The sequence below is a fragment of the Sinohyriopsis cumingii genome, chromosome 8, assembly GCF_028554795.1.
Source record: "Sinohyriopsis cumingii isolate HCF-2022 chromosome 8, ASM2855479v2, whole genome shotgun sequence".
NCBI lineage: Eukaryota > Metazoa > Mollusca > Bivalvia > Unionida > Unionidae > Sinohyriopsis > Sinohyriopsis cumingii.
In genome coordinates this window covers 100995603-101007330 of record NC_142968.1, presented here as the reverse complement: position 1 = coordinate 101007330, position 11728 = coordinate 100995603, and the positions used below count along the sequence as shown (strand labels likewise).

The following is an 11728-nucleotide window of genomic DNA, read 5'->3' as shown; positions in this document are numbered from 1 at the left end:
TGATGATAGTTACAAAAATCTAGATAAGTTATTACTATACTCAACAGCTACAAAAAGGTAAAAGTAACTTCCTCAGGAGTTCATGTGAAAGGAGGAACGAAATATGTAGATATACCTAAAAGGCAAATGAGAAGTTTAATTTACTGAAGGTGTTGTGTTTTAAATTACGGGAAAAACGCGACCTAAATATATATTAGAACCCACTGTTGCACAAAAGGCAACAAAAGCAAATTCCTTCATGAGACATAAGTTTAATCAATCAACACAAATGACCAGCAAGTATTAGAAACAGAGACAATGCTAGATGATTACTGTATATACTCGCATATAAGTCCGATCCAACTGCCAACTTCATTGACCCAGATCTGTCATCGCAATATGCGCCGGCAGATCTAGTTTGTATCGTGTAAAGAGTAAAACAAATAATACAGACCGTGATCTACCGGCGCATTATGCAACGCTAGAATAGGTTCTATGTCTTGTTGTAGTTGGACACGACTCTTAACCGATAACGAAGGTATTGAGGAAAACGACAAAGTGCTGAAAATATTATTTATTAAATACGACGAATGAACATTTAAAGGTTTTGTACCTGCTGTGGAGGTTGTAAATTCAGAATCGTCATCTTTGAATTTAGACTTTGAAGCGTATAAAAAAATCAAACAACATATAAATTCAGTAAAAGGTTAAACTGCAAAGGCTGTTAGTGTTAGGAGGAAAAGTGCGCAGGTAGTAGGGTATTTAATACATGTTGTCGGTACCTATAAAATCAGTATTTTCAAAACAAAATTCAATTCTAAAATTAACAAAAAGTTACAAATAGGTGAAGGTTCTAAAGGTTGTTTAAAGAGAAGGATGTAAGAATTGTGGAGATTATTGTCAATACACATCTCTTGCTCTGTCTGTAGCAAATCTGGTAACAAGAAACGTTAAGGAGGAGGTTGTGGATGAACAAGTCCTGGTGGAAAAGGTGTCAGTACGTTGTCCATAGATAACTTCTATCAATGCATGAAAGTATTGCTATTTGTTGGATTCATAAGCAAAAGCACTATTGCCTGATTCCATTGGCAGAATTATAATAAACAGACATTTGAAAGCAGATGGACAGATTGTTTCTTTTTTATTGTAACATAATAATATCGTTTTTGTTATATTCGTTGATGAAGTTTTGCGCATGTGTTGGGAACGATTGCTGCAGTTTAGTTGTGAGAGGTGGATGTGGAGATATGAGCTAGTATGTCACATTTTCAGTTGATCCAAATCGCACTCGTTTTCATCATATTAAATTTAGCTGATCATGTGAATCAGCTTGTTCTATTGTCTGAATTTACCTCCCCTTTTGTTTATACCCCTCCACTGATCTAATAAACGAAAGCACAAGTGATATTAAAGATGCTCAGAACTTGAGTCATTCACTGAATTACAATTTCAAACCTGATTATGACGGGTTGGGGGTGGGCTAACACTGTTATCATTTGCTCGTTTCATAGCGAACGGAAGTTTTGAGTGTAAAAGAGGACCCTCCTCGGCGGTCATTTCCAGTCCCTGGACAAGTCCATTTTCAGCAAAGGGGTGGAAGCACAAATACATTTGTATGTACATATTAGGAACATACTACGTCTTCTGCTTCCAATATTTACAATGTCGAATCAAGCAGAGGAAAAGAATGGCAAATACACATTTGTCTTTCACGTGGATTTAACAAGGGATGTCATTTATATGCACTTTTGTGCAAAGGGATATAACTGAACTCTCAGCCTTATGGTAATTTAATTTAATTATCCGACAGCTACCGAATAGGATGAACTACGTCACTCAGTTGTCTGTGTTTGTTTCACGATCGGTGTCTTTTAAATTATATTTAGTGGCGATTATCATATTTGTGTTTGTTAGCTACACAGCTCTTACTTAAGTTTTCTTGAACTGTATTGTCTATCTTTTGATAAATTGTTACAAACTGTTAATTAGATTTTGGCTGTTAAGTACTTTATTTCTCTATCACTTTTTTTCATATACGATAAACACTATGTACCACTGATTAAAAGCATGACAGAGTCGGACTTACGTATGTATACTACATATATTCAAGATGCGAGATTCAAAGACATTATATAGCAATTATAAAGGATATCCAGCAATCACGTACATTCCTGGAATCGTGTTGCAATGATGGAGATGAAAACTTTGGCATCAGGTCTAGCATTCGGGTATTCTTCCCACACCGTTGACCTTTATCCTTGCTTGCAGTCACTGGTACACAGGGGAATATATCACCAACTTTCTTTATCTGTGTGACTTGACTCCTACTCAGCGTATTATTACTTACTGGCTGTGAAAAAAGGGGGGGGGGTATTATTGAGAAGATTGTCTTTATTCATATAATACACAATCTTTGGAAGAAAACGACTTTTGTCACTTAGGATTCTAGTAGATAATGTTGACTTGAATCGACTGGATTGCAATAGATCAAGGGATACAACTTGTCATGTGACTGTATCGACAAAGAGTTGTTTCCCTTACACCGCCTCCGAGCTGACGATTACTCGAAGTTGGGTGTGGTGGTGATGTGGGGGATTATATTTGCCCGACGAACGCATGTACGTTAATCAGATCGATAATTTTAGTCTAAGAAAGTGTGATATTTGAAGATAGATATGTACATTCAATGATCACACATAAATTTATATAACTGAATAAGTTGTGATATGAGGAGATAATTATTTTCATCCAATAAACACACAATGTAATCACACAATGTAAAAGCTTAGTATGTGAAGATAAAAGAAGCTCGTTCAATGACCACGCACAATTAATATTAGCAAAAGTGTGATATGTGAAGAGAAATTGGACTCATTCAATAACCACACACGATTAATTAGAACGGGACGATATGTATGGTGAGAAAATGTCACCAATGATCATCTAAACGAAGTTTTCTAACTGCAATATATCCTGACGTCAAGGCGAACTCTTTTACATTTACACAACTGGGATTTGAAAACAAATCTTCTCAAAGAACAGGAACTAGCTGCCACATATATAAATATTTACAAATCATGAAAATGGACCCTATATGAAATATTAGAAGTGAAGAAATTGTTATTTTAGAATACTAAGTTCTACTTTAAATACTTAATTACAGCATTAACTATGTGTATCTTAAAATTCTTTAACATACGAAATTGTTAATGGATTAAATATAATTGCAAAATATATAAGTAACTAAAATAAAGCAAAGTAGACACCTATGTCTTGCTATATTGACTCTTTAACCTGACTATTACATACTGCTGTACATACCCAACGAATTTGGGCTTTGGATGGTCTCTTGTCTCCTTGCTTGCACACCGGCTTTCTGGCGTTCTGGCTCTCGATTCGAAATTTCCCAGGCTTTAAATGCCCTATAGTTGGAAATTTGCTGGAAAACCGTTGAAAGTTGGAATAAGGTTGAAAAAGCGTTGGATGTTGGACAAGTTGAAAAATTGTTGGAAAATCCCAACTAGTTTTGAGAATATAAATCTACGCAAAAATAATGATTATTTCCAAACAAAAGGATATATTTGTTGAAATTATCGTCTAAAAAAATACTTTATTGAAAATTTATCCAAAATTCATCGCTGAACCGTAATTTGGAAACTCATATCGCATACTTGACCTACCTTGCGCATGCTCAGTGAATTATAAACAGCAATGGCAGCGACCTACGAAAGCTACATGTGTTTGATCCAATTAAGCCCAGTATTTTATATAAGGATCGATACCATCTATTAAATATCATCTCCTGTAATCGAATATAATCTCAAATACCCCAAAATCAACGACATCCAAGCTAACCTAACAACTTGCTTACCTCCTACCGCAGAACAACTCGATAACTGTCTGCATTCTTTGCTTGACAAACATGCCCCAGCTACCAAGAGCAGAGTATCAATTTAAAAGTGTTCTCCATGGTATAGCAGTGTTAGGAACCAGCTTCGCACTGCTAAAAGAGACCGCCGTAAAGCTGAGAGGCTCTGACTTTCCACCAGACTCACTATTCATAAGCAAATCTATGAAGTCGCTAAGAAGAATGTCACAAATGTAGTCCATACAGCGAAATTAGCCCACTACACTACTAAGATCATGGAAAGTTCCAGCTGCAAAGAGCTCTTCGAGATTACTAACAAGCTAATGTCAAGGAACAAATCAACACCACTTCCAACTACCTTCTCTCCAGTCGACCTTCCGGACATGTTTGCAAATTTCTTCCGTGACAAAGTACAAAACATTAGATATAAGCTTGACAACACACTTTCAATTGACTCGTCGTCCCCATACAGTTGGGATACAGAATTTGAACGGCAACCATTAGCAGCATTTGAACCTGTCTCTATGGATTTTGTACGTACAATCCTGATGAAGAGTGCACCAAATTCATGTGAACTTGATCTAATTCCAACATCACTGCTGCTTGATTGCTTAGATCCAGTATAATACCTCTCTCTCTCATCCAGATGAATTCCCATCATTTTTCAAAACTGCCATTGTAAAGCCTCTGCTGAAGAAACCAAAACTAGACCATAACGATTTAAAGAACTACCGCCCAGTTTCTAATCTCCCATTCATATAAAAAAATCTTAGAAAGGGTTGTTCTATCCCAGCTTGTATCTCGTCTAAATTTAAACAGTCCTTTTAGCAATGTACAATCTGCATATCGCCCTTACCACAGTACTGAAACTACTCTTCTAAACGTAGTTAATGACATTCTCTCTGCGTTAGATAGCGGAAAGATTACTGTCCTCGCCCTCCTTGATTTGTCTGCAGCATTTGACACAATAGACCATGATATATTACTTCACCGTCTCCAGCATGTATTTGGCATTCATGATACAGCCTTACTGTGGTTCAAGTCCTACTTGGTCAACAGGACACAAATTGTATCTGCAAATGGAATACACTCAGTCGCTCTCAGGTGTCATAGATCATCATCCATTGTCTCACCAATTGTATGCTGATGACACCCAAATATACAAATCTAGCCACCGAACTGAAGTTGATGCTACCATCCAAGGTGTAGAGAGGTACATTTCTGATATGAAATCATGGATGACATGTAACAAGCTGCAGATGAATGATGATAAAACTGAGGCCATTCTGATCACAACACAAAGACTTTATCATTCACATCCTTTACCTCAAACAATAAATATGAGCAACACCAACATTAAATTCACACAATTAGTATGAAACCTAGGTGTTACTCTTGACAGTACTCTCACATTGCACCAACATGTCATGAAGATATGCAAGGCTGCTTATCTTGAGCTGAGATGCATCAGCTCAATTCGCAAATATCTTTCAGCTGATGCCACTAAAACACTTGTGTGTTCATTAGAACTTTCAAGACTGGACTATTGTAACTCAATTATGTCTGGTTCATCTCAATATCTACTCCAGAAACTTCAAAAAGTTCAAAATACAGCTGCTCGGATCATACTTAGAGTACCACGATCAGAGCACACCTCCCCGCTGCTCTGTCCCCTACACTGACTATCCATTCGATCCAGAATCAAACACAAAATTTGTTCTCTGTGCTACGTTTCACTGTCGGACTCTAGTCCAACATACCTATCCGATTTCACCCATGTGTACACACCAGCAAAGTACTTACGCTCCTCTTCTGACAATCGTATACTCATTATTCCCACTATGAAAACGAAGTCATATGGACAGCGTTCTTTTGCGTACCAGGGTCCAGCAACGTGGAATGAATTGCCCACTGAACTTCGACACAAAGACACAGTGATCACATTCAAGAGGGCTCTCAAAACTCACTTATTTCGACAGCAAGAACAAACTTAAAGATATAATAATGTTTCCTACCTGAAATATTCTCAACATGTTTTTTTATTTAATGTTTTTTCTAATTTCATGGTGTTTGTTTTTGTAATAATATTATCATATGTTTTTTATTATCTTATAGGTGTTGTCTAATGTTGTAAAGCGCTTAGAGCTTCTAAAGATTAGGCGCTGTACAAAGTCCTCATTTCTATTATTATTATTATTATTATTATTATAAAACTTCTCTTTATCATGACAAATATGCAAATGCATCCTATGAAACCGTCAGTAGTTCAACGTATATGTACACGTAGTATGCACCGTGATCAGCTGATAGTTCCAGCAACCATTATATTTTAATTGATAATTATTTTTCTTCCTATTTTAAAAATGCACTTGCTGAATAACAAACATCAGTTGTGTTATGTAGTAATTGTGGTGATATTGTATGTTGTTGATTATGGTGTTTCGCGAACTTTCATCAATTACTGTAAAGACTATAAAACTCCGACTGTTATGAGTCCAATCCAAGTGTAAAACAATTAGAAGATTTGTTCCAAGTTATTGTTCTATCCATTAACGCTCGGTAATTAAATGCGCCGCTATGAGTGTGGTCCAATTTTACCTTTAAATATGATATATATATATATATATATATATATATATATATATATATATATATATATATATATATATATATATATATATATATATATATATATATATATATATATATATATATATATATATATTGCTGAAATATGACATATATTCCTGAAATGTTGTTGAGTCTTTTGACCTGAGTGATAATCTTGTTGAACTAAAATTAATTTTTTGTTGAATCCTAAAAAGTTGAAACAGACCGTGTAATGCATGTTCTATTTTAAACCTGACCACCTATTATACAAATATCGTATGCTGCGATGCTATGATTCCGCCTTGCAATACCTTCGTTTGTTAATTCATTGCTATCTTGTGGAGGAAGTTCAACCGATATGTTCACTACATGGATCAGCATTAATATTATACAAGCGTATTTTTTTTTTATAGATTTGCTATGCCACGATCCCCAATCATAGCTTTGGTTTTCAATTACATGTTTTTTTTTTCTTCTTTAGTTGTATCCATTAATTACTATTCGATATTTGTTTTTATCTTTTAGTTGTACATTGGTGGAATGTTTAAGCAATCACAACTATTGCTAAATAGCTCCCAGACCTACTAATATTATGACCTACTACTATTATTTTAATTAAGTGTATTTTCACCAGGTAAGGATACTTTACATTCAGGAAGCAGTTTTCAAGCCTGAAAGTAAATGCGAGAACCGATTATACCAAGTGAATTTGATACTGCCAAAGCTCATGTCAGCCTGTGCTCTATGTTTTAGTTGAGTCAACACTGTCAAATCTTAAAACGAAGTTATCAAAACTTATTAATGGTTTGTACGTGAAAAATTATGAAATGGTTTCAGGAGTAGTTTTATTTCCTTTTTCTCTTTAAATGTTTTGAACAATATATTCACGGGTGGACGTTAAATCAAACTAATTATATTAGCGATGAAAATTAAACTGGCGGATTGAACTGTGAGTGTGTTTATCGTCTGAGCTTTCCAGAGCACATAGAGGGTGTGGGTGTCGTTATAAGACTACAGTAAAGATGGTCACTAGAAATAAGCTGCAGTCGATGTAATCGATTGAATTTAAACATTTTGTGTACAGTTTAAAATCATGAAGTTTCTTGCAGACCACGCTGCCGTTTAGTACATTCATAAAGACCCAAAGAATGTTAGGTACAGAACATCACAGGAGATCCAAAGGTTACTATATGTGGTTTTTTAAAACAACTGTTGCATTCTTGCTCTCTTTAATCTGAATTTTAAAGGTTTGTAAAATCTGTCATTTCAACTTACTAAATTTATTTGAAATTAAACGGTTAAGCTTATTTTTGCCCGTTAGTTACAATTGCTGTAGCATGTTGCCCCTTTCATACAAACGTTTCTTTGCTCAACAGAAACATCCCCTTTTACGTCATTGTCTTTATACTGTAGGCTTGGCACTCAGTTGAAATAATCACCACGGCTCTTGATTGTCTGAAGCGGATACCGGTCCTACACGTGACAGCTCCGCCTATCTCTTCAGATTCACGGTTTATCTTGGGGATGTCCTAGAGCGCTTCTCCGGGAACCGTTGCTATATATTTGATCCTACTTTACACAATCACAGACGACCTCAGAAGCTACAGGAGTGGAGTCAGATCTAATAGTTGAAAGCAAATATCGTCTCAAGGCATAAACACCGTATATCGGCTCCACTTGACGAAGATGAGTACAACTGAAGTCCGAAAGTACGAAGAATATGACGAGTCACAAGAAAAATCTCTGACTGTGGTAAACACTGGATCAATAGAATTTATGTCTACCACAGAAATGAAAATGAAGCCTGCTGAGTCGTTTTCCTGCTCCTCAATTGAGGTATTATTTTCATGTTTGGATGATGACAGAACAAACGAAAAGGCAGATATGATCCAGTTGAACCAGAAGCTTGCTGAACTTGCCGGTAAACTGCATCTCATGGAAAGTGAAACGGTGTTCGTTGAAATTATCGCCAACATAAAAGATTTCGCCAAACTTTTTGAAACTCTGGTAGCTGGAGAGAGAACAGAGATAGAAAGACTTAAAGAAAAAATTAAAACCATAGAGGCAGATAAATCTAGAGTATCCGAAAACCTGGCCGTTTTAAAATTAGAGTAAGTATTTGTCTCCATTTCTATCACTGCGACTCTTTCACACAACTTTTTAATGGGTCAAAGACTAGCATTTAGCAAGTCCAAATCAATCGTTTATTACAAAAAAGTTAAAATTAAATAAAAATAAGCGTTCTCTTCATGAATACATTTAACGCGTATGCATCTAAGTTTCTCAGATGTATCAATAGTTGGTGCCAAGATTTATGCGTCTGTCTTAAAGGGTTTCAGCTTCATCAGTGCTACTAAATCTACATGGTCCAATGGTAATGTTACTCCTTGTAACACGAACAAGATATACCAGAGTTTAAAGGTATTACTGTTTGATCATGTAATAAACTCTATCATACATTATTATCACTTATGACTCCCAAGTGACCTTCATGTGCGTCATTTAAATCATTGGTGAGAACGTTTTCTCCTTTCTGTGGCTTTAATTTAAAGAGTGATGTTGCTATTAAATTATTTCATACGATGTTCAGAAAATTAAATCACTGCAACAGAGTAAATCGCAGATCGCGCCTAGTATCTCAGTTAGTTTCAAGAAAATAAGCGTGGCCAAAATTAATACGTTAAATCTGCAGTTTCCAGGAAAAATGGATTTTCTGACGTAAATTATGAGATTTCTTCTTACACCAATTTGCTTATATACATACATACATACGCTTGCGTATGTAAATGAAGTTTGCCTGATACAATCAAGATAATTTTGTGTAATTTCTTTCTCATGAAGAATATATTGCACAGAAGTATGATCAAATCAAAACATGCAATGGTATCGTCACTCATAGACGTCTATCGCCTTTTAAGGCAAGCTATTTACTGCAGGTGTGGTGGTATCACAAGGAAGGGGATCGACGAATCGGGGAAAATTTGTACTTAATGCAAAGAAAGTATTGAAGTGTTTCACGCTGGATGTTTTATGTCCTGTTGCCTTCTTTACATTCCAGTATTAAACCGATTTGCTTGCCTACACGATATCCTTTATTATTATAAGCTCTTCTGTGCAATCCTTAACATATTTTGTTTTCAAGCGTTTTACTGACCGTGACGTCCTTTTAATATTTCAGGAAGGAGGAGCTTATGAGAATTGTCGAACAGCACACAAAAAATGTTGAGAAGATCAGTAAAGACATATTCTTACTCAGAGATGAAAACCAAAAGCTTAAAGTTGAATGTGCAACGCTGACTGAGGTGAGAAAAATGTCATTATACATTCAGTTAAGTTTTTGCTGATGCCACGTTAGTGTAAAGCGAGACATAGCAGTCGCCGTTTTAGAAAGTACGGTCCATACGATTTGGTTCCACTATTGATAAAGTTTCCTTTAAAGATTTTCATTTGAACAGGGTTCTATCTACAGAACTCGACCTGTTACTGTCACTCTGCTTCCAGGAATCACAGGTACAGAAGCACACAGATTGAAAGTTATTATTTTTCAGTACTTTTTCTTTCTCTGTATACAGTCAGCATTGGAGTGCGTAACATCACCAACCTCCGCTTTGCAGACGACATTGATGGGCTGGCAGGCAGTGAAGACGAGCTAGCCACCTTAGTGAGGAACCTGGATGAAACATCTTCCAGATTTTACATGGAGATAAGCGCTGAAAAGACACAACTGATGACAAGATTAAAGTGAGAGGACATGAACTGGAAACAGTGAGCCAGTTCAAACATCTTGGTTCCATAATCACCGAAGAGGGATGAATAGCAGAAATTTTGTCAAGAGCAGCACAAACAATGGCAGCTTTGTCAAAGCTAAGACCCATCTGGAGAGACAAGAATATCTGTCTGAAAACTAAAATCAGACTACTGCGAGCTCTAGTCATCTCAGTCTTTTTGTACTCATGTGAGGCATGGACCCTGACAGCATAATTACAACGAAGAATCCAGTCACTTGAAATGAGATGCTACAGAACCATCCTTGGCATCTCTTACATGGACCACATCACAAATGAAGAAGTGCGTAACACCATCAGGCGCGAAGTAGGCCAATATGAGGACCTCCTCACCACCGTCAAAAAGAGAAAGCTGAAATGGTATGCCCGTGTCACTAGAGCCAACAGTCTATCCACAACAGTCCTACAGGGCAGCGTCCAGGGTGGCAGAAGGAGAGGTAGACAGAGAAAAAAGTGGACTGACAACATCACAGAATGGACCAGGAAAAGTTTTGCGGAGACACAGGCATTGGCACATGATCGAGACAAGTGGAGGGAACTGGTCAGATGTTCAGCAGACAGTGCCTCAACGACCACACTAGGTCATGAGACTGATGATGATGATGATGATGATGATGATGATGTATACACACTTAAATGAGACTAAATATCTGTGTCAGATAGGTTATTTCTAATATAAAACATAGTACTTGCTATGAAGAGAAACAAAGTCTTTCCTTAAAAAATTGCTTGTGCCAGTTTCTATGTTCAATTTTTTAGTCCTTTTGAATTTGTCCAAGCATGTTCACTGAAATCGGTATGGTTATTAGTTTTCCAGTTTGATAAGTTTAGTGGATGTATCAATACAACCTATGCATGTTATATGCAAATGACGAACAAATGCATATATTAAGAAAGCTCATTTCTTGAAAATTATAATTTAGTTTGGAACATTTTACTTTTTCATGCATCAGTATTGACTAAAGATCTGATTTACGTTCACCCCACAGAGGCGGCAAGCAGCAGAAAGGAGAGTTATTTCCATTCAAGAGGAACTCCAATACGCAAGAGAGACAATAGTTATGGTTAGTATTCATTTTCTCATATATACACTTCAGAACTGGAACTCATCACAGGATACCCGAGGGCATACTGTAGACAGGCGCCATCAGGGGGAGCAGAGTGTGGGAAATATTTGTTTCTATTTTCTTACAAATATGATCATATATGACAGAATCAAGTCTAATTTTTTCATTTTTCTACGAATCGCGAAGGCAATATTTTATGTGTGATATATGAGGCAGTTTCGGGTAAGTTTCATGAAAATGGAACATTTTGTTGGATCATTCAAAGGTTAAAGCAAAATCACGTTAAAAGCTAATGGTCAGGAGCAAATGGTTAGCTAAATACCCGGATGTGTTTTAATGCAAGTGTGAGCTAATCAGTTTATTGCGATAATACATTTTGATGATTATGGCAAAATTTTCAGTACATAGAAGTAAACTGG

At 36.3% G+C, this 11728-nt stretch overlaps 1 protein-coding gene across 1 annotated transcript in view; it reads left to right on the top strand.

The window, feature by feature from the left end:
• Positions 1–7896: 7896 nt before the first annotated feature.
• Positions 7897–11728, top strand: part of LOC149794248 (vimentin-1/2-like) — a 29183-nt gene continuing 25351 nt past the window's right edge. Inside the window, exons 1-3 of the mRNA XM_089968376.1 lie at positions 7897–8568; positions 9636–9759; positions 11232–11306. Coding sequence (XP_089824502.1) covers positions 8144–8568; positions 9636–9759; positions 11232–11306 — 624 coding nt within the window. The 5' untranslated portion in view covers positions 7897–8143. The remainder of the gene's footprint in view (positions 8569–9635; positions 9760–11231; positions 11307–11728) is intronic.